Below are 24140 nucleotides of genomic sequence, written 5' to 3'. Positions count from 1 at the left end.
GGAGGACCATCCTCTGAGCTGCACCCTTTGCTGCCCCAAACAAATCCCAGGGAGGTGTAGCCCACTCCAGCTCTCCTCTTTGTCTTGTTCTCTCCTGCTGTTAACTTCCCAAACAAGAAGTGACAAAGATAAATCTTCAGCAGTGGAACAAACGCAACTGCCCTTTATAACTCTGGGGTGGGGTTTTTTTTTTGGGTCTTTTTTATGAAGGGGAAAAAAAGTGAAAAGATTTCCTCATCTCTTGTTTTTTGTGATTTAATGCAGCTTTCTCTTTCCTGATTGGGCTGCCTTTCCCCTGCCCTGCATTCTGTCACTAAGCGCAATCTCTGTCAGCTTGCTTCTGCTGAAATTAATGAATTTCTCACAGAACTGTTAATCATGGAAGCTTTGGTCCGTGACATGTGTTATAATTCAACGCGTTTTTAACCTTCGCTCCATTTTGGTAATTGGCAAACGGCATCATTTGGCTTTTATTAAAGCGGAAGGCAATGCATTTGCTTTGTTTGTCTGGACAGACTCTGGCAGGGAGACCTACAGAACTGCTAACACCCAGGCACGTGGTTCTGCGTCCAGACTGGCAGGGCAACGGGGCTTTGAGAGCTTTATCAGTTCAATATGGACCCCCCTGGGTAGGAATATCTCACACAGCAGAGTGTCGGCTGAAGGCAGAGCCAGACCCCAGGAAGAATGGTGCTCTTCATGTGCTGGGCCATGCCTCTCCTTCACTCACAGCTTACCTGTGGCTGGATCAAGTGTTTTCTATAAATCTCCAGGTTTATCTGTATTCCTGACCCTATGAGTTTGAATTTGAGATGCAGGTCTAACAGTGCTGCAGTGTGATAGCTGAAGGAATCACAGATGGTCCCATGGACCAGATTTGAAGGCAAACACCCGAAAGGAAAGGGCTTGATCCTTCTTCCAGGGGCACAGTCAGCACAGATTCACCAGTCCCCATCCAGCCAAGGATTCAGGCAGATATTCTTTGGGATTTTGTGTTAGTACAAGGAGAAAAATATGTTTTAGCTGAAGATTGAAGAAGGTAGATTAATTGCCATCTTTGCAGTTCATCCTTGTTTTAATTTCTAGGACTAGATGATGTTTCAAGGTCCCTTCCAGCCCTTGAGATTCTGTGATTCTGTGAATGTGGCCAGCAGCCTTTGCTTTTCAAAAAGCTGCATATATATATTTGGATTAGAGAGAGAGAAACTGCTCTTGCCTTTAGAAGAATCTCTACAGATGTGAAGACAAAACTATTGTGAGGATAAATCTGTCAGAAGAACTTTCAGGAGGCTACATGTGTGTGAGTTGTGTGCATGGTGGTGTAGAACAAAACCAAAGTATTGCTTCAGATCTGGAGCCCAGGTTGGCCTGGACTGTGGAAAAGGAAATGTTTCCAACATGCAATAGATAATGCTGTGGCTCTTCTCGTAACAAGTGTACACCATGAGCTTTCATACTCACCTACGCACATAGACGTGTCAGAGCTATCATGAAAGAAACAAATAATCAGGGCACTATGTCAAGATGAGTTCTTGGAAAAGCGCTTGACCCCAGGGTTAGGAAAAGAAAGTTTGGCTGCTGTGAGCTTTTTGAAAGAGGAAGTTCTGGATTGTTTTTATGTTGGGAAGGAAGAGTTCCACTTAATTGTTGTAATTCTCTGTAAACATGTTAAAATACAAATGTTTCTAGGGCTGTGTCACTAAGACCCCAATTTAGCAAAGCCCTTAGCTATTTGCTTACATCCCCCTGTAGTCAAACATATCAGTGGGACTTAACCATGCTTTTGAAGTTAAGCACATATTTAAGTGCCTTGCTGAACTGAGGCCAATATTGGCACAGAGAAATAAAGATTTAGAGGCTAATGACTGAGCTCATTTAGATTAGGGATGGGAAGAATGGATTTGAATAATGTAAGAACTCGCTCAGAGCTTCAGCCTACATGTGAAGCTAACTCAGTTCAAGGCTTTGAATGGTCTACCTTAGTCTGTATTTTTAACATGCTGCAGGCAGTGGAGCACGTGCAAGAAATCCACTGCTCCTTGCACTCAGCCTGAAGCTGTTGCTTTAGGAAATCATGCATACTAGGGCAAGAACAAGAACAGGTGAATCCTGAGGTGGACCTAGTAAAATAGACACTGCCAGGGAATAGCCCAGACACCAACACTTGTGTGTTGCATATGTAAATCAGTAAGTCATTAGAGTGGTCCTTGAGTCCCTCGCATGGCCAGACCAGCTGACACTCTGGCAAGAAATTCCCAGGTGCCTTTGGGGAGTTAGGATAGACCAGGGATGATTTGAAATCAGCATTTTTGATGAAGTCACCCCATTTTGATTGCAAGAAAATGGAATAAACTGTCCTGTGCCAGGCATGAAGATGAGTTAAAGTAGAAGTTATTTCATTCTCAGACATTCAAAACCCAACTGCATGAGTTCCTGTGTGACCTACTCGAGGTGGTCCTGCTCTGGCAGGGGGATTGGACTAGATGAGCTTTCAAGATCCCTTCCAACCCTTAACATTCTGTGATTCTGTGAATGCATAGCTTCTGGAGTATGTGATGATTAACCACTGCTAAATGGCAGTACCCATGCAAGAGCTTCTGTAACCCACAACTCTGCAATATGGATGTGATGGGTTCTTTGTCTAAACTTCCTACTTGGATATATTTTCCTTCCTAATTCTGCATTTGCAGAACTCAATTCAGGATCATGACTTGAAAATTCATTGGGATTTATGGCTGACAGTAGCTGATACCAAATTGGAACCAGTAGCTAGAGGACCAGAAATATTTAAATTGGAAACATTTGATGGCAGTGGTTGTTTTTTTACAAAAAGTGAATGGTTGTATTGTTTGTCACTGAAGTCATTCATATAGAGTTACAGACAGAGCAAGCTGCCCAAATGATCTGCTAACCAAGAAGTAATCTGGAGCCTGGAGGGGGTGGCTAAAAATGTTCCCTGGCCAGTTCAGAAGACCACAAGGGGACTTGTAAACAGAAAGAAGAATATCACAATAAGTGTTTCTTAATGCCTTTGTCTGTGGTGTTTCAGTTCTGTAGGACTTTTAAGCCCAGTCTTGCTCATCTGGTGTCCTGATATGAACTCAAGAAACCAGATTCTCTTTCTCCTTTACATTGATGGAAATGAAAAGCAATGCCACTGACTGCGGTGATGTTGTTGCAGATTTCCCTTTGTGCAGATTGCAGACGTTTTCTTAGGTTTATCCTTCCCTCTGAAGCCATTCAAGTCTTGAATTCAGTGCTACTCACATGAGTGTGAGTCTGTTCTTCTTTTAATTCTCCAATTTATAGTGCAGAAAGGTTTTGAGATTTTGTGTGAGTTTTGCAATGGGCAGTCAGGGTTCATAATGTGTGCTTCTGAGAATAGCTTGGCAATGGTGCTCACTTTTTTTTCCTCAATGAGTCAACTTCCTTGTCACTGGAGCCCTGGCACAGGAGGAACTTGCTGCAGCCTCACTGTCTGAAAAATGGAGAAGACCAAAGTGACAGTGAACCTTCTTGGGTAGGTGTAACTGGGACATGTAGGGAGGGTCCAACAAGGAGTTGTTCATCACTTATGGTCTCACTCAACATTGTCGTTCAGATAGTCTTGCTAATGTTAATTGGTGAGTTACTCAACTAGCAGTACCCTGAGGTGCTGCTCTGCTCAGAGAGCCACAGTATGTGAAGCTGCCTGGGGACTGCTGCCAAAACAGAGTAAAATCTGTGGTGCACACTCCTGGGTGATTTGTGTTGGGCATTTACATGGCAATTGGACATAGCTGTTCTTCTCACCTCATGTCTCTTCAAGAGAAGTCCACTTGGGCACTAGTATATACTGTCCACTTGTTCTTCCACCGTCTCATCCACAGTCTTACTGATAGGTGCAAAGTGAAATCAGTGGCAGTTTCAATTTGTATGTCAGGCTGTGAGTTGCAATAACTGGAAAACACGTGTGAAATCCTTGGTATGGCAGGGAGAGATCCTGCTGGGCTTGGCAGTGTTAGGTTAGTGGTTGAACTCCATGATCTTAAAGGTCTTTTCCAACTGTAATGACTCTATATTTCTAAGATAGGTCAGCACTGACAGAGAATCATCTGTTAAGCAGAAGTAATGAGCATCATGGTTGTGGTGCTGATAGACAGGTTGTTGCAAAGAAGGGTATTGAGTTGGTGAACACAGAGGTGGAATTCTCCTTCCTCGGTCCTATCAGCAGCAATACTTTGTGCATAGTGAGGAAATAAGGTCTTTCTGAATGCAGAAATTGTTTATGGCTCATCACACTCCAGGGAAGGGCCAACACTGAACAAGCAACCTTAAATTACAAGCAGCAGGCACTTTCCATACAACACTAGTCTGGGACAGAGAAATGAGTTGTGGAGGGTCATAATACTGTCGTTTAATCTGATCTAGAGCTCAGTAGAGACATGTGCAGATGTGCTTCTCTGTCAGTAATATGGAGATAACAATACCAGCCCAGGTGTCTCACAGGGGTGTCATGAAAATTAATTAGATAATGTCTGCACAAGGCTTTGAACACAGCAAAACACCACGTACGTGCTAAGTCCTGTGCTTACTAAGGTGGATGGGGTGTTGGTGGCTGTTAACCTTTTTCTAGGAGACAGGAATAGCTTGCTTATAATCTGTTTCAAAATATATGTACCGATGCATTACTTTCCCCTCTTTCTATAACTCTCCGTGTTTCAGATTCTTCCCTACCCATGTAGATGGAGAAATAAGTCAAGGTTTTCCCACCTCACAATTAATTGAACTGTATTTAATTTAAATCTATCTTAATTTTCATCAAAGGCACCTTGTAGGAATCCTTAACCCCAGAAGCTTTGTCTCTAATCCAGAAAAATGTCTTTGCATGTGGGATCATAGAATAGTTTGGGTTTGAAGGGACCTTTAAACGTCATCTAGTCCAACCCCCTTGCAATAAGCGTGGACATCTTCAGCTAGATCAGGTTGCCCAGAGCCCAGTTCAACCTGACTTTGAGTATTTCCAGGGATGGGGCACCTGTCACCAATCTGGGCAACCAATTCCAGTGTTGCACCACCCTCATTGTAGGAAATTTCTTTCCTGTATCTATTCTGAGTCTACTCTCATGCTTTAAGACTCTCAGCATTTTCATTAGCTAAGGGACTACCCCATGCTAACATTTGAACATGTGCTGTAATGTTTGATTCAGGTCATCAGAGATGGTGAAAGATTTTGTGTCAACCAGACATCTCTGCCTACACAAAAATAAAACAAAACCCTCTTTTTACAAGTGATGCTAAACGTTACAATAATTTACTGTAAGGAGAACAGACAGTTTCCATCCAGGGAAACATTTTATGGATGGCAGGACAGCAACTGGAGAGATCTGAAATGACAGCGTGCTGCTGAGCTTGATAAGAGCTTATCAGCACAGCTACATAGCTGATGTTTGGTGTTCCTGATGAAGTGGAATAAAATGAATGTGTTGATTTCAATCAAATTTCTCAGAGATAAGAGTGTCTATCACAGAAACCCCTCCTCACACATACACACTTATCACTAGCAATATCAGCTCTCTGAGAGAGAGCTCTCTCAGAGGTTTAAAATTGGATGAGGCAGAAGGACTGCTCTTGAAGGGAGAGTGCTCTCATGGGATGAATGGATGGATGGATGGATGTTGGTACAGGAGTAGGAAGGCCATAGTGCAGTTGAATTTTGCAGAACAGAAAGTAATTCTGCAGAATTATCAGGCTTTTCTCTTTTGCCACAAGACCTGCAATTTGCTTTCATTGTCATCCCCGTTACCACTGTCCTGTCTGTTGGAAAACACAACTAGAGGCTGTTGGTGAGGAGCCCTTTGCTGAGTCAGATCCAGTATGCAGCCTGTGGACCTGCTGCCTGACAAGTGATGAGTTTCCCAGTCAGAGATGCTTGTTCTTTGGAATGAATTAAATGAACTTAATAATAAATACCACTTCTTGTCTCCTCTCTAGCTGTGTCCACTACGCCTGCGAAGCCACCGACTGCCAAAAGCTGGAGATTGAGAACGCGCTGCTGAACTGCACCGGTGGCGGCTGGTACAACGGAGCCCAGTGCACTGTGAGCTGCAAGACAGGCCACATTCTGCAAGTCCAACGAGATGATGACCTCAGCAAGAGCCAGGTTTGTTCTGCTGGTTTTGTATGACCCACGAGACAGGGATGAGCAAACAGATGTGCTGAAATTGAGAAATAACCCAGCCTAAAACCCAAAATCTCAGCTTAGCCTTGGGACAAGGCCTTATCCAAATGCTTCTTGTTAGAACAGGAGTCATCTGACTCTGTAGGAAGAGGTTCTGACAGTGAGCAAAGTTCAGATGTACCCCAGATTTGGAAGATTTCTACCCAAAATATTTAAATACATGTTCAGGCTTTCACTGATCTCACTGGCTGTACTCAGCCAAACAATGTTTCTTGGGTTGTTATTTTAGGATGGGGTGTTTGGGTTTTTGCACAACCAGTTTCTGGGCAAAATACTCATTTTATTCCTTGGGTTGAGGCTAACAATGTCTGAAATCCTTTGCAGTGCTCATCTGCTCCCAACCACACCCTGACACTGCAGAAATGTGTGGTATCAAGGGGGTGGAAAAAGCATCCAAACCTTTTTGCTTCCAAAGCAAGCGCTGACAACCCATCCCTGTAGGCCAGGGAGCGCTCCCCATCTTCTCTAAGCCATGCATTCATAATCCAGTCCTGCAAAAGCAGTTTGTTTTGGTGCAGCAAGTGGGATATTGAGGAAAACTCTCAGTGTCTTTAAACATGAGAAAAACAGAGGTCTTTTGTTTGAGGGAGGTGGACAAGGTGTATGTGCAGCGCAGCCCAGCCGTGCCCTGCTGCTGGGAGCTGGGTTTAGGGAACACACAGGTTCAGGGCAGACACCCCAGTTTGCACTCTCATCTCCAACACTGAGAGATCTCTTGAGCACGATGTGGGGCTGGGTTCCCCCACTGGCACCTTCTCGTGTGTTGTGGGGGGAGCAGACACATCTGAGGCCCAGGAGGGCTGGGGGCAGGCAGCTCAGCAGCCTGGCTCCATTTGTGAAATACTGTGTTCTTCATAAACTCACAGAGAGGGTAGACAGAATGGAGGGAAATGAGTCAGCCCTTGCAACTCAATTACAAAACAAATACAGGACCCCGCGAGCTGGGCCTCTTCCATCCTAATTGGCATCAGCACCAGAACCCCAGCTCCAGCTGAGCGTTTTTACAAAGCAGAAAACAAGTTCTCAAACGAGCCTGAATGGCTGAACCAGGAGATAGTTGGAAGGGATCTGTACATTGAGCACACAGGGATCCCAGACCAAGTAAAACAGCCTGAACATGTTTCACCAGCAGTGTTATTTAAACACAAGAAGTACCTTTTGGGGAGGCTCAGCCAACCGTATTTGGCTTTGCTCTGAGAAGTTTAATTTCAGAGCCTTGATCAGACTCACATGACAGGAGCAGAGGATTTTAGCACCCATAGTTAACATGATTCACTGCCTATTACAACATGCTTCTTCTCACCCTGGTCTGCTAAGCACTTTGTCTTTTTTCCACTGATAAAAGCCCTCAGGCCAGTGGCTTTGTTTTGCTCAGTGCTGTGCATTCACTGTTCAAATCAGGGAAGGAGTGGAATATCTTAAAGATATCTGTGATGTCAGGATACTCACATTCAGCAAAGCACATTGAGGACCTGCTTTAAAAGTTTGTTCTTGTGCTTTGGAGATCTGTTAAACAGGAATGGACAGTTTCTTTCACTCTTGTTTTATTTCTTTGTGTCTGGTACTTCAAGCTAGAATTTGTGGAACATGTAGGCAAGAAATGATTGAATACTCAGGGTTGGAAGAGACTTCTGGACATCATTTGGTCCAGCCCCCATTAAAGCAGAGGTTCTTCTCGATCAGGTCACACAGGAACATGTCCAGGTGGGTTTGGAAACCTCCCAAGAAGGAGCCTCCACACCCTCCCTGGGCAGCCTGGGCCAGGGCTCCCTCACCTCACAGTAAAGAAGATTTTCCTTGTGTATAAGTGAAACTTTGTGTTCCACATTATGTCCATAACCCCTAGTCCTGTTGCTGGACACTACAGAAAAAAACTGTTGCCTCATCCTCTTGACATCCACCTCTTAATGAATTATCCAAGAAGGTCCAGAATCCATGGTTTGGATTCCTTGTATTGAATTGAATTGCATTGCTTCCCAAGTTCAGCTCCTGTTCTGGTCACAAGCATTTGGTGGTGAGATAGGGCAAGTGAGTTGTCATTTATCATCAGAGGGACTTTCTGTCGTGACTGAGGAACCTTCCACAAAGCTGTTGATTGTTTCACTGTTGTCATTCAGTTGGTTATTTTGCTTGTTTGGCTGATTTCAGAGTTTAGAGATCTTTTTTTCTCATTTAACTGACAGTATGGGGAAGCTGCATGAGGAAGACAAGGAAGGAAAGTAGCTTTGTACATGCTGATGTTTCATACTCTTGGGTAGGAAGGAGACTGAGGTGAGATGCAATGTTTCAAAGAACAGACTGAACATCAGTGGCCCATGGCCACTGCACACTGTTGATGATTGACAGACCAGTAAAAACAGCCCAGTTTAGCATCTGAACCACATTTGTCTTCTGTTTTTCACTGAAAGGCAAAAAAAAGAAGGGTGAAGGGAGAATTAAAAGCAACATTTTCAAAAGCAGCTCAGAGATGTGGGGGCACAAGTCACATTTCAAATCAGACTTTTACATCTAAAGGGTCTTTGAAAATCTTCTTAACAGTTTCTTCACTTTCTGGCCTCTATGTCTTCTGAAGCCACTATTTTAATCAGACTTAGGGTGAAAAAATCATTCATCTCCACTCTCTGAGAAGCTCCTATTGCCAAATTCTGTCAAAACTCCATAAAATCACCAAACCCTAAAACCCATCAGCACTATGTGCAATAGAAACTGTTTTCTGTTTGGAAATGTAAAAAAAGCTGAGCTGTTTACAGACTGTTGGGCTCTCTCACGTCCTCACTTCAGAGACTTCAACAGCAAGAACAAAAAAAGATTTGCATAGTGATGGAGCAAAAGCCTTTCTGTATCTTTCCTGCAAACAAGATCTCAGGATGTTTTTATTTCCCCACAATTTCTTCCCACCCCCTTGACAACTCCATCACTCTTTCTTCTCTTCTTCTCCTTTTCCCCCTTTGTCTTTCATTGCCTTCCTGCCCTTGTCCTTTGCTGAAAGCCCTGCTCATTCAGTTACTTGTTGTCATCTCTCCTTGAAGCTACCACCACTGCTGCTCTGGTCAAGAGGTGTTATTTAAAACCCAGCAGCTCCCTAATGTTGTGCAAAGGCATCATCAATCATGCCAGGAAAAGAAAGCACGGCTCATGTGGGTTCAATTAGAGGCACAGTAGTGGGCAGAAGTGGAAGAACACTTAGAGGGGAGGGCACAGCTGTTCACTTTTAAGGAGAGGAAACTTCACACGTGAAGCATCGCTTGGACAAGGAGCCGACTGGGATCTTGGGCAGCAGGAAAGAGACCTGAATTCTCCCAAAGCTCTTAAAAGTCCCAAGAAACAAATCTTTCTGGCACCAGATTTGTTTAAGTTTGCATCCTCTTCACTGTGCTGCACACTGTATCTTGGGAGGCACTTTTTTTTCCCCCTTCTTTCCTCCTCCTCCCTCCTTGCATAAGCCTCTTTTGGAAGGCAGGGCATGAAGGAAGCAGTTGCTGTGATGCCAGTCAAAGCAGCACAAAGTGCCCAAAGTGACAGCTAATAAACCAGATCAGAAAGCCAAGTGCTTCATACGGACTGCTGTGAGCTGGGTGACCTTGTCAGATCAGACAGGCGAAACAGGCACGTGCCTGCTCAGGCTTCGGGTGGGAGATGTGCAAAGGCAGATGCTGCCACTGAGACACAGTGCTGGATATGAAGGCAGCATAGCTCAGGCTGAGTCAAGTGAAAATAACCCTGAGCTGCAGTGTGGTGTTGGAGAGAGATGGGCTCCTGCTCAGCAGCCTGGGGTCCTGACCCTGAGTGCTGCAAGGATCCCACCTTCAGGGGAGACAAGAGGGAGAAGCAGGAGGTGGGTGTCATCTGCAATCATTTCCATGCTAAGGTTGTCTTCAGTGCTTTCAATCAAAGCCACTTGTCTTTGTCTCCATTGTGGAGAACGTTCTGTTATGTTCTGCTGCAGAAATGCATGTGCTCCTATTTCTTGAAATGATGACACGATAGATGTGCTCCAAAATGTGCCATTATTATGTCTGAGCTTGAACACCTCAGCTTCCATTACACAAAGAGTGGAGCAAATCATAGGAAAGAGCTGAGAAGTCAGGGTTTTACCCACGTGAGTGCAGCTTCTCTGCATGGGAATGGCCTTGCTAGTGTGCTAGGAAGAGGAAAAACCGTAAGAGTCTGGAAGGAGGTGACTTTTCCAGATTTGGTTAGGAGTTTTCTTGGGAAAGCACCACAGGGAAGAGCCCAGAGATAACAAATGTGGAGAATCTCTTTTATTTCTTCTTTTTAATTCACATCAAGGTCTAGAAGAGGGGCAGAAGTAAAGTGCAGTGGGAATGTAACTCTGATGAGGGATTCCTCCCAAGGAGGACTGACCCCAGGCACCTGCTGCATTTCCCACAGGCTGTAGTATCCTGCAGCTTTCCGCTAACAACAGCCACGGCTGCAGCTGAAATGCTGTCACACATCTGAGCTTGGGCAGAATGTTCTTGCCCACTTTCTGTAAGGTGTGGCTGTCATGGACAGATGCTGCTGCTGTTTGAATTTTTTGTGTTATATTCCAGTTTCTAATTTGTACTGTTTATTTGGTGTTCTGTAGAGGTACATCTGATGAGCAACCCCATCATTAGAGAAACTCCCTTGTGCACCATACTGTGTCTCAGCAGCCAGTATCAGCAAGCAGGAACAATCACTTATTCCTAAACTAGATCACCCCAACACTAATAACTGAATTCTTGGAGTTGAATCTTCTGCCACTGATAGAGATTCCCCGTGCTCAGCATGGATCCAGCATTCAGCAAGAGACACTGCAAGACCCGTGTCCTTTCCATAACGTTTGGATAGCCCCTGACATCAATAGCTTGGGTTTGTGTTTTAACCTCCTGCTGTCGAGGTGGCCAGCAGCCACAGTGCTGGAGTGTTATTTGATGATAGCATCTGTTAAGGGAAATGAAGGCTTTACTGAATGCTGAGGCAGCCTGGAGTGCAAATGTGGTGGTGATGCCGCTGTGTGTGTGCATTAGGGAGACATGGAAATACACTGTATCATCCCGTCTCCTGTGGCCGTCACACTGCCCCTTCCTGGAAGCACAGGCATCCTCAAGTCATCAACTGTCCACAGAATAGATGTGCTTTTTTATGATGTATATATTCTGATAAGCAACAAAGGCTGAATTAATAGCCACTAGGGAGCAAAATGATTGGGAATGAGAGCACAGAGTGTCACTTCACCTGAGTGCTCCGAGAATCCCAGAATGTGCTACTCTGAATTTGTAGAAAAGACATTTTCTTCCATCAGCAGTGCTCCCTGTTTAAATAAACTCCAAGGTCTAGAAAAGGGGTTTTGTGCCCGCTTGGGAAGTGTCCAGTTTCTCAGCTCTGGGACTGCTTTTTCCATTCTGAATGCAACCATATATCAAAGGGAGACAGGTCTGAACTTCTGTTGAAACCATTAGGGTGTTTTTGCAAAAAGAGAATCCAGGTCCCTTTGATGTGTGCTAGAAAAATTCCCCTTCCTTTCATAAACCCAGATCAATGGTCAGTGGTGCAAATCTCCTGTGAGCAAACCAGCCCTGAATAAAATATTCCCTGGAGGCAGAGGAGTGTTGCTGCATGGCTTGGTCAGATTCCTCACTGGTTTCTTCCCCTTCTCATGCTTGGGTTTCTTTCTTCTGGTATGGAGAGAAGAGTCCTGCTTTCAGATTCTTCACTTCTCGTTTTTTCCCATTTTAATTGCAAACTGGACATGTTGTTTAATCTGTTCTCTTTGACAACATCTGTTTGTCCTTCAGTCACCCAGTAAATTCTTCATCTTAGCTTTAGAAGGCTGGGTCACTTATCTCCCCCTCCTTTTTTGTCTCTCCCTAGCACTTCAAGGATTTCAGTCTGCTGCATGATTTGGATTATTCCTTGAATCTGTAGGAGTGTATCTTCTGTGTATTTCTGACAGTAGAGTGACATTAGGGAAGTCAGAGCACAGGCACTGACTCTGTATGCTTCTCAAGTGCCAAGTGAATGTATGGGCAGGATGCTTCTGGATCTATCTGTTGCAACCTCCTCCAGGAAAAAGTCTTGTTTCCCAGGTGTGTGTGTCCCCAGTGGCAAGGCAGCAGGACCCTGCTTTCATTTGAGCCTCAGACACTCTGAGAGTAGAAGCCGTAACAGCAGCTGTCAGTATCTGAACAGAACACTGACATGGCCCAGGCCATGGGTGATTGACACCTCTTCAGAGAGCCTCACTCCCAAAGGAGTTTATGTCAGACTGGCTTTTACTTCAAACCCAAGCGCGAGTTCCACTACTCAGAAGTACTCAGAGATCCCCCTGGAGTGGCTATGTCACTGGTGACAGGGACAGGGAGGAGCTGTTGGCTCCAAGCAGCTCAGACTTAACACACTCCTTTCTGGTCATGGGGCAGAGCAGCAGACCACCAAGGGTTCAGATTAATTAAGAGTGTTCCATTCTTTATAGAGAAGCACTTTGGTGTCTCACCTCAGAGGTGACAGATATACATCCTGGTTCTGACACTTCTTTTGTGAGACCTCGGTGCTTTTAGTAGCTACTGAACAACGATGGTTGTCATCAGGCCCAGTTTCCTTAACTGGTGAGCCAAATGAATGACTGTTGTTAGACTTGAAATGGTTATGATCTCTCCCTTGCTTTTGTGGTGGCTGTAAGGTATGCGTCTTTTTCCAGATGGAGTCCAGCATCACCATGACTTGTGTGGATGGGAAATGGAACAAGCAGGTGACCTGTGAGCCTGTGGACTGTGGTATCCCAGACCAGTACCATGTCTACCCAGCCACCTTCAACTGCAGCGAGGGGACCACCTTTGGCAAGAAATGCTCCTTCACTTGCCGACCTCCTGCTCTTCTGAAAGGTATCAGAGGGTGTCTGTGCAGTGACCTGGGAATAGCTGCACAGCTAACACAGGCTGTTCCTAGTAATATATGTTACTTTTGCTATTGCTTTAGAATTATTCATGATATTTTAAGTATGAAGATCTATGAGACTGTGGGATGGTTTATTTATGTTAGAATCTAAGTTCCTTTGCATCTTTCTATTACCTTCCTTTGACCTTTCGTTGATCATGAGTGGCCAGGCAGTAATGACAGTGAATATTGCTTCCATACAACCAAAACATAGAAAAGTCACGGGGATAAATCAAATTGAACTCTCATCTTTTTTCACATGCCTTCTCTGTTCTCGGTGTCTGTCTCCCTTCTGTGCCTCCTCTATGTGTTTGGAAATGCAGGAGAAGACTGAAAAGTGCCGTGACCTAGTGGCACAGTCCCCCATCACTGTTTCTCCTAATCCAGTCATCACCTCCCTCCTTTTCCACACTTGTCTTGCTCTCTCTCTGACCCTTCTCTCCTCTTCTTGTTTGGGACTCTGCAAATTTTTCTTAAAAATAACACACTCTGATGCCTTCTTTCCTCTTCTCTCCCACTTTCTTTCTTGCTGCTTTCTGCTAGCATCCCCATCATCTTCTCAGCACCATCAACTCTTCTGCTCACTGACACATTACCCTTTTTGATCTGGTCCTTAGGAAACAAGAGCAGATATCCTTGTTAACTTGAAGGAACATTAAAGCCAAATTAAGTTGTCATCTTGCAATGCAGTAGTTGTAACGGCTGTTGTCAACTCAGGTGTAAATGCTGTGTAAGCTTTATTTTGTACGTGTGGTATAACCTCTCAAGCTGGGATTCATTGCAGACCCCAGAAGAGTAATGGGGAATATTCCTTGTTTCAGCAAAAGGATACATTGATTACTTAATCTATAACCAAATTGTTTAATTCTTTTAACTCTGACTTAGGAGAATAACCACAAGCAACCAACATACACTGACTTAAGTCACTAAGTTAAATCATTTAACTCACTAAGAGTGAGCTAAGACTACTCAAAGGGGAGATTTTAATAAAAAAATTCCCTTCTGCTGTTCATACTCTCAGAGAGTCATCTTCAACAAGAGGTGTTTTTTCATTGGAAATGCCTGGAATGTTTTTTTGAGGGGGCAGTGAAAATAATGGTGTTCATCTTAAACAGCTAGAGCTTCAGCTGATGACTCTGGTGGGGATAGCCAAAGAGATGAAAACCAGCCCCCAGGTCAGGGGCTGCAGCTGTGTAGCATCACTTCACTTTTGTCCAGAAACTGTGAGCTGTGAGATAAAGGCACTGTTTGGTGTACAGCCATCAGTGATGACTAATAGATGTTGCCACTAAGCTTCTGGAGAATGGCGTCCGAATGACTCATGCCTAATTGAATCACTGACGTCATGACAGCCACTGTTGGTAATGTCACAGCTTATCACTTTGCAGTGGCAAGTATGATATCACCACTGGCTGGTCTGCAGAGCTGCTGCATGAGTCAGAGGCGAGGAGCATGCTGGTTGCTCTAGAAAAGAGCTCCTTTCTGCACAAAATACCTCTGCAGTCATCTGCAGTTGGGGAGGGGAGAGAGAAAGCCAGGGCTGATTTAATGTGTCTTCTCTTATCTTTGTGGGTAGGGCAGGAGGGCTCCTCCACATACCTTCCTGAGCCCTCCAGAGCCCTTTGTTTTCTTCTTCTTTGAATTCCATGCCCTGGCCTTTTCCTTCCCTCTCAGAGAGATGTCATTGCTCTGGGGTGAGCAGGTTGTCAGTATTATTTGGGATAACTCCAAAGTTGGCTTACTGTTAAAAAATATGCCTTGTGGCCTGCAGCAATGCTTGGGGATTTCAATAGAGTATTAGGGATTTTTGAAGGGTTAGTGGCTTATAGCTGTGCTTTGTTTCTTAGGAAAAGCTTATTCCTTTTCAACATACAGTATAAAATAACAAAGAATGTAAGATACGCTGAGACTAGGCTACTTTTAGCTTAACCTTCTGAAGTCAAGTAGGTCACAGCAGAGGCAAATAGATCTTTTGTACTGTTTACCTTTGAGGTGCTGGCCAAGAAAGCTTCCTAAGGAAAATGAGTCTCTAATGAGTATTATGAATTGTATTTATCACAGTAGTCCCCAGGGACTGAGGGTCCTCAGCTTAGAATGGCTCCTCATTGTGTTGGAGTAGTGACTCTAATACTAGCAGATGCTGCTCCAAAAGACTCTAAATTGAAATGAAAAGGACAGATTCAAGGAAGAGGTATAACACAGAAGCAGAGTGAAGAATGTCATGGTACCAAATGCTCTGCTAATGCCATGGCTTTGGAGAGGAGAGGGTTCATGTATGAAGCAAGCTTCCTTTCAGAAAGGAACAAAATAAGGAAGAGGAATACAAAAGATTACAAAGCCAGTGTGGTTTCCCCTGTGCTATAGCATTTCCTGAAATAAGCACTGTCTGCCTGTCATCTGACAACAGAGTCCTTAATGATTTAATGCCACTGTCTCGAAAGAGAAAATGCATAGGACATACACAGCTGCATTTGTCAAACCAGCTGAGGTGGCTTTTGATGTATCATGGGTGTGATGACATTTCAGAAAAAATAGTCCTGCTGAATGTTGTTAACTTTGCTCACTGTTCTCAGGAAACAACAGCAACTTGACTTGCATGGAGGATGGGCTGTGGTCTTTCCCAGAGGCTCTGTGCGAGCTGATGTGTCGAGCACCCTCCATCGTCCCTAACGCGGATCTTCAGACGAGTCGTTGCCGAGAAGATAAGCACAAAGTGGGCTCGTTCTGCAAGTACAAATGCAAACCAGGTTACCATGTCCCTGGATCCTCCAGAAAATCAAGAAAGTATGTGAAACAGTAATGTCATTCAGTCAGCATTGATTCAGAAAGCCATGAAGTCAAATGAGCTATGGGAAAGGGAAGGGCTGTGTAACAGACTATTGGTGCTGCTAGGAATATCACTGAGTAATTCCTTCATGAAGATAGTTGTTCAGTTTCAGGGGGATTTAGGTGTCTGGCTCACTTAGGCTCCTTTGGAAACCCTAACCAGCTCTCCAAAAACAGACCCTGCCTTAGAAATACCCCTTTGATATGTAGCCTGGGGAGTCCCCTTTGAAACTCTGCAGGGAAGGGTTAGTGCTATCATATAGTTTTGACTCTGCAGAAACCCACTTCAAACCGACCACAGCCCACAAGCCTAGGAAGTGGAGTTTTTAGGAGATGTGTCCAAGGCCAGAAGAGGAGTTTCAGCTGAGCAGCTCAATGTTGGCTTTGCAAATAACTGTTATTTTTCTCAGAGAAAAATGACGTGATGGAGATTCACAGCTTGTTCCCCAAGTGTTAAAAGCTCAAGCATGCCAATGCCCTGCAACCTGCTAGCAGAGCTCAAAAGCTTTAGAGGCCCTTTGCTGACTCAGCCACTCACTTGTTTTTTTTCCTGCACAAAAAGGCGAGCCTTTAAGATCCAGTGCACACAAGATGGCACGTGGCTGCCCGGCGCTTGCGTGCCTGTTACCTGCGACCCTCCACCTTCCAAGTTTCACGGGCTCTACCAGTGCTCCAACGGGTTCCAGTTCAACAGCGAGTGCCGGATCAAGTGTGAAGATGATGACAGTCAGTCGGTGAGTCTCTCTTATCCAAATAATCTCAGCCCATACAAGCGTGGTTTTATCATGAGGTCCCTCAGCACCCTGAAATTAGAGGGGCCAAGTGCCATTGAGGTCTTCTGAGACAGAAATGGAGAAGGGAAACACATAATTAGAGGGAGAGAGATGCCTGCCCTCTTCACGAGGACAACACGCAGAACTCTAGGGTTGTGCACCAGGGCACTTGGAAGAGATTTCCTTGTATAAAACCAAGGTGAAGTTATGAGCTTTATGAAATGAGAAGTTGCACACGTGGGTGCAGTTTGAGTGTGAGCTCTGAGATACGGCATCTGTGGCTTTGTGCATCTACCACTTGCTCAGACTGGGCAGCATGGCTGAAGACGTGTACCTCTGCAACAATTGGCATAACGGGTTTGTGTTTGCTTTTAGATGAGCTGAATGTGAAGAGGAGCAAGCAGTGGAGTCAGGGTTACAGCAGTAATGAAGCGAGCTCTGGCAAGTGAGAGATAGAGCTATGTCTCTATTCACTGTCAGAAAGAGTGTAGTAACTGTTCAGCTGCAAAAGCACCTTGAGCAAAGGAGCAGATAACATCTTGTGAAAGGGACTTGCAGAGAAAAGTATTTCCAGATAGCCTGGAAAATAGACTATAGAAAAAGAGGGAGCACTCCTGGCACAAGGCAGAACCACTTGAGAGGTGTTAATTATTTAAGGATTAAACCCCACTAAGTCTCTCTCAGCTATATAAGGTGATAATACACGTTGCATCCAAGCAAGAAACCCAGCAGGGGTTTTCGCAAGAGATTTTGCAGGTCAGGGAATGATGGACAGTATGTTACTATAGCAATGGATAGCCTGGGATCTCTGGGTATGTTGCAGAAACCGTACAACAGTACCCTCAAGCACAGCCAGCTCCAGGAACATAAATCAGGATTCACGGCTCACCTTCAAAAATCACGCTTGAACCCTGGCATGCAAATTGCAATGGAAGTGCACCACACTTGCTAAACCAGCAAATTGTGCTTAATTATCACTTAGCAGTCTCTTCCTGAATTTGTCACTACACTGAAAGATCATTACTCAGATGTACATATGGCATCTCTTAATCACCAGGAATGTAATGGTCACTTAAGCAGGTACCTCCCCTGGCACCCAGAGCAAGGGGCTTCCATTTCCGAACATTGTGCACAAATCATATGAACAGTCGGATCTAAATTAATCAGTCCCAGCCAAACTGGCCCTTAGGTGAGAGTCACCAAGCTGGATCACACCCTGAGTCCATCTGGTCCATTATCCTTTCATATGATTTTCTTATTACTTCTGGCAATGGCCAGATGTCTAGAGAAGTGGAAGCATGTCCCACACAGTGCTGGTAAGACCGCTTTGCATCTCACTAAACCTTGTATTCATCAACAAAGCTGAGCAAAAAAAAGCACCAGGATATTAAGGACAAGTTAACATTGAAGGCTGTGCAATCTTCCACGCTGGTATGAGGGGCTTGTGCAGATCTCTGTGCAGCAATGAGTGTGGAACAATGCTCTTAAGAAGAGTTCAGCAGCCCTGCTGGGATCCCAGCACAGCACACTGAAACATCCCGAGAGGTACCTGGTGCAAGCTCCAAGAGCAGAGTGGGTATGTTGCAGGCAATGTGCCTGGCACGTAGAACGAATGAGGAGAAACAGAGATCCTGCCTGGTTCTCCCACCCAGCAAAGCCCCTGCCAGAGGTTTGGAGCCCAGCCGCACCAGACATCCTCCTGTTGAGTGTCCCACATTACCCCATGGCAGTGAGGCTCACAGATCCTGCACAACAGCTTGTGCAGAAATCCCCAATGCCACGAGGAGAGATCTGACAAAAGATTGCCTGTGCACTCCTTTGTTGTTTCTAAAGGGCATGATATTTCCCCTTGGACTTTGGTATTCATTCTTCAGTATCATACAGAGAATCTTTTCTATAAGAGAAATGTCATATTCTCTTCCTTGCCCATTCCCACACCAGAGGATATTTTTCCTCCTTTCCACCTGCCTCTGTGCATGTCTGTCTCAGCCTCTTTGCTCACTGTCACTCAAGTCAGCCAAGCTCTAAAGAGCACGTTTTGCCCTGCTAAACATCCCTGCCCAAGTCCTGTTTTCTCTCCTCCTTCAGATGGCCATTGGGGATTCTTTTTTTCTTGAGACAAAGATGATGCAACTAGTTAGAAAAGAGGGAATAGGTTGTCTGCATCCAACACAAACCTCTCCATAACAAGAAGGCAGGCAAATGAAGTGGATTCAACTTTATCATGACTGGAGTGGGTCTATTTTAAGGTAGAGACCTTGAAAGGGTGTGTAAAGACATTGTGTAGCACAGAAGAGTGTGTGTGTTTGTATGCAATGCAGGTTTCCAGGATGTTTGTTTGGAGGGAAACTCCTTCTTTACCCCAGTGCTGGCAGTCCCAACCAGAGGCTCTTCCAGGTCCAGCAGAACTTGACTCTCAACTCTGCCTGACTCTCACTTCTCAGCCTGTCCTTGCTATTGTTTTTGTGACCATCCTTGTTGTCTCTGTCTCTCGTTCCCAGGGCCGTGGAAGCAATGTGATTCACTGCCGGAAGGATGGCACCTGGAGCGGCTCCTTTCATCTCTGCAGGGAAATGCAGGGCCAGTGCACGTTGCCCACACAGCTCAACAGCCACCTGAAGCTGCAGTGTGCCGGTGGCTATGGCATAGGTGTGTGAGCACCAGCCCCAGGGGACACAGCTCAGGCAGGAGCAGGGACTGCTGGGACAGGAGATGAGGATGAGAATGGGAACAAGAGGGAGAAAGGAAGGAGCCTGCAGTCCTTGAAGTCACCTTCTCCTGTGGGCCCGTGTGCCTAAGTGAGAGGCTGCTACAGGAGGCTTTTCAGGGAACTGCTTTTAGGAAACATGAGCTTTGAGAGGATGAGCATCATGTAACATGCTCTGATTGCTAGCTCCTTGCAGCACTTCTAGTGTCATCATGTCTCTTCTTGGGCAGCTGCTTCTAATGGGCCACTAACACACCAAACTATGCCAGAGACAGAAGCACAAGGAGAGATTGTACCTGCATTGCTCTTACACTTTTGTAATGTGCCTCTCCTTCAACCACATACACACAAATATGCCCCAGAGGCAGAAAGGCAAGAAACTGACAGGAAGCACAGTACCAGGGCAATTCCATTCTCCAGAAGGAATAAAAGACCAGCTGATCACCCCCTTTGGTACAGCAGTTTTTTAGGAGCTGTTGCAAGGGGATGTTTTTCCCCTGCTTTTGGGGTGCCTCTCTACAAGAGGTGATGACTTTCTGAACTCAGCTTTGCTTTGTGTTTATCACCCAGGCAGAGGGAGGGATAGAATTATATACTGAATTGTACACACTGTATTGTATTTTCAACCCCCATTTGTGAGGTCTCCCTGCTTTAAGGGCTGCAATGGGAGCTGCACTGGCTGCAACCCACACAGACCCGTGAGGCCCCTTCCTGCAGCCCCCCTCCCAGCCCCTGCCAGCCCCCTCCTCCCTCTGCCTGTCCCTTTGAACTTGGAGAAATTTCCTCTTTGCGCGGCTCCCTCATTATTTCACAGCCATGTGAGGGACCAGGAGCCTCCCTGTGTTCCCTCTCAGGGGAGGAGAACATGACCTGGATGAGATCACCGCTCTGTAATGATGCCAATTACAGATCATATACCAAAACAATTCCGACCTGCTCCTTTCCGACAGCGTAAACAGTGTGGGAGAGGCAGCGAGGGGGCTGCGGTGAGATGCTGGACCCTTGAGGGGAGATTAAACCCTGGGCTGGAGGGTTGTTTGCAAGGACAGAAACACTAGTTCCTGGTTTGGAGGGTAGCATCTCAGTGCTGGAAGCAGAAGGGTCTGCAGCTGCCCACCCAGCCCTTGGTCCTGTCCCAGCCCTGCCACAATGGCTGTCAGCAGGTGTGGGTCCCAGACACGAGGTCCAGGGGATTTGATCCTAGGATGGGACCACACAGCCGTCATGGAGCTGAGAGGCTTACAAGCCACATCTTCCATGAGAGCATGATTCTTGTTGAAGAGGGAGGAAGAGGTGAAGGCACAGCAGCCTTTGGCCCTTATCCTCAGCAGATGGAGACATACCACACACTTTGTTAGGCTCACCCAGCACTACCTTTTGGGATGAGGTTGTTGGGGTTTTCTTCTCTTCTTTCTACTTCTGGAAGCCTGGTTGATGTCCTTTCAAGACGACTTTCTCCTGCCACTCCCTGACAATGGGGCTGGTGCTAATAGGCCTCATCCCTGGAGCCACTGACACGTGCACTGAGAAAGCAAAACAAACCCCAAGTGCTCCCTATCTTGATGGCTCAACAGCCCAAGTCTGCTCTGCTCCTGCGGACTCCTCCACATGGGAGTAGATGAGAAGGCAGAAGCAGGTGGGGAAAATAATAGCATCCAGTCGTGGTCACTATGAATCCCACACACCTTTGGTAATTCCTCAGACACCTAATCTGCCCTTCCAGGCTGAGGTGTGTGTTGAGCCAAAGGTTCAGCTCTCCAAACCAGTGCAGAGATTAATTCCTCCCCCAGCACTGACTGGAGTGCAGAAATCCTAATGACATGTTTGCAGCAGCTGTGCCATTCAAGAGTGATTTTCCAGGGGGGAAATGGTAATGGTCCAACACACCAGGGCTTACAGTTGTGTCACCACAGGGCTCTGGGATATTGCTGCAGAGTATCGCAGCATGTTTTAATAAAGAAAGGACAGGATTCCCACTGGGCATGACAGTTAATCAGAGAAAAAGCAAGTTTATGTGTGAACAAAGCCATCATTACCTCTCTGCGTACTTCTTATCGAGTGTGGGACTTAGGTGATAGCTTGTCTGCAACATCATTAGGCTTGGTCACCTTCCAAAAGATTGTTATTGAAGGTCTGTAGATTGGGCAGATCAAACGGTGAGTTTTTGTCATGTCATAGGTGGGATGAGTTCGACAGCCTCTGCTTCATCAGTCCCATTGCTCGGAAGAGCGGTTGAAATGGAAAAACTCTACATTTTCTTGATGATCCGAAAGCACAAAACATGACCCCCCTCCTTGGAGTTAATAGCCAGAGAAATACTGAGATATGCAGCTCGTACAAGAATGCCCTGGAATATCTGCCACCCCCACGATCTCCTGCAGAGATGCAGGGCTGTGCTCAGCATTTCATGTGTGGCTAGAAGATATGTGATAGTTATGGTTGACTGCTAATTGCAATTTAGGAAAAATGAGCCCAAATCCTGTCCTTCAGCTGGAAGGATGCTGAAAGGGTGAGAAGCAGCTGGCTTTATCCTTTAGCTTTATCCTCTCTGTGTTTCATGCAGGCACAGAGTGTACCACCTCATGTCTGGATCACAGTCACGAGCCCATCCTCCTGCGTGTGAACGAGACTGTGCAGGACATCCAGCACTGGATGAACCCCCAAAGAGTGAAGGTCAGTGCCTGATGGTTTCACTAACTCTATGCCTGGTTCCACGTTAATGTGTGATGAGTGAACAGTGTTACCTGAGGCTTACTCCATGAGGGGGACATGGGGAATTCTGCCCTTTACAAAAGAATTCCTAATTTTTGATGTGTCTTTGCATGTTGTGATGTGGTGACTTCCTCTCCAAGTTGTTTTCTCTCTGTGATTTCCCAGTGTAAGTCGGTTCAAGGTAAAGGCCCTAGATTAGCGTGCTCACATCCATCCAGCACCTACCTTGGGTCTGATTTGGAAACATGCTTCATTACACAGGAAAATGTGATGGACAAGGAGAGAAAGGGCACTGGCCAGGTTTTATTTTCTTCCTCCTGTTCAGTATTTTACATTCTTTGGGTGGCAGGGCTGGATTTTTCTGCACTGCTTTTGTATGACAAAAGAAGCTGATACAGAGGGTATTTCATTTCCTGACCCAGCAGAGCTGGCTGAGTCCTCCTCCCACCCCTTCGCCCGCATGCGAGAGATGCCAGCTCAGCACAGCCCCTTCCAGAGGTCACCACTCCTTCCTCCTGCCTGCTGCAAAGGCACAGGCAGCATTAACCTCTCACAGTGCACTGTCCTGTGCGTCCTCCAGCACACGCTGCCGTCCCTCACCCTTGCACACACGTACCACTTGCAGCAAACACCTGCGTGGTTTCATGCCTACACTTGGATACCAGCGGGAGGTGCACTCATCTGCCTCTTTGTGAAAACCCTTGTGCCATCCACACAAACCTGTCCTCCGGCCCCTGAATGCATGTAACCAGGCGCTTGTGCCTACACAGTGTTTCTGCAGGTGTAGGTGTTTATCTGGACATGCTCAAGTGTATGACAGAAGACACTGGGATATGACATGTCACCAGGTTGCTGGGGGTGCTGGAGCAAACCTACTTAGCTCTGGCTTTGCAGGAGTCCATTTTACACACTTGAACTTTTGGAGTGCAAACTGCCAACACGGGCTCAGCACGTCCTGAGGAGCTTTGACAGTCTGTTTGCTTCTCTACATTCCTAAATATGTACCCAGGGTTTGGGGATATTCGATATCTGGCCATGCCCGTGGATAAACGAGCCTCTCCAAAAATCCCTGCCACTTTGTACTTCCTCACTTCACACAGAGCAACAGAGTTAGTCCTGGAAAGGGATGGGGAGCCTAAGTCCAGAGAATACGACAAGCTCGCAGTGTCCTTCCCAGCTTCCCATTCACTCCAGATGCCAGGATTACATTACTGCCTGAGCCTGGGCTTTGCCAAGTTTGTGGTGTGAAACATAAAGAAAACCTCTATCTCTATATTAGGAGCAGTTTCTAACTGGCCCTTTCCCGAGTGCTAGACTTTAGAGTGGTTTTGTAATTCATGGTGAAACGAGTGACAGCTTCCCTCCCGTCCTGTGCTGCGCTCCTGTGTTTATTGATGCGGGCACGCAGAGGGAGCTGTAACGACTTTTATACCTGCAGGTCTCTGGAGGGCTCATTAGGCAGCAGGGAAAACATACAGTAGTAAAGGGGGAGGGAGAGGTGCAGGAGAAATCATGGTTTCTAAAAGTACAGTGGTAAATAAGACCTCTTTTTTCCTCTGATGATGAGGATCTTGCAAGAGCTTTAGGCTGTGAGCAGGTACAAGTTCCACCCCGTGAGCGCTGTGTAACTAGACGGGGAGATTTGGTATTGAAAACTTGTGTTAGGAGTTGGAGAGGAGCCTTGAGGAGACAAGCCTGAGACATGCTGGAGGGGATTTTTTTGGTAGCTGTAAAACATCCATCTTATTCAACTCTCTAGATAAGGGGATGTCACCCTCAGGGAGCGATACCTCATGGGGTGCCCCTGGGGGAAATGCTGCTGGTGGGACCGGGAGAGACCCTGGAGAGACATGACTGGGATGTCTTAGGGGAAGATCCCCATGGCAATGTGTTATAGATCATTAATAATCTGTGTCTCTGTTTATGGTCAGTGACAGCTTGCTGCTGTGCTGTACAAGTAAAGGGAGCAGCTGGTTGCATTTAC

The 24140-nt window shown here is 45.9% G+C and overlaps 1 protein-coding gene across 1 annotated transcript in view; it reads left to right on the top strand.

The window, feature by feature from the left end:
- PAPPA (pappalysin 1) overlaps positions 1–24140 on the top strand; it is a 174741-nt gene that overhangs the window by 129778 nt on the left and 20823 nt on the right. Inside the window, exons 14-19 of the mRNA XM_010203345.2 lie at positions 5974–6142; positions 12903–13086; positions 15712–15922; positions 16527–16698; positions 19239–19386; positions 22008–22117. Coding sequence (XP_010201647.2) covers positions 5974–6142; positions 12903–13086; positions 15712–15922; positions 16527–16698; positions 19239–19386; positions 22008–22117 — 994 coding nt within the window. The remainder of the gene's footprint in view (positions 1–5973; positions 6143–12902; positions 13087–15711; positions 15923–16526; positions 16699–19238; positions 19387–22007; positions 22118–24140) is intronic.

Source organism: Colius striatus, chromosome 19 (assembly GCF_028858725.1).
Source record: "Colius striatus isolate bColStr4 chromosome 19, bColStr4.1.hap1, whole genome shotgun sequence".
Lineage (NCBI taxonomy): Eukaryota > Metazoa > Chordata > Aves > Coliiformes > Coliidae > Colius > Colius striatus.
Note: the sequence above shows the minus strand (reverse complement) of the source record. Positions and strands in the feature narration are given on the sequence as shown.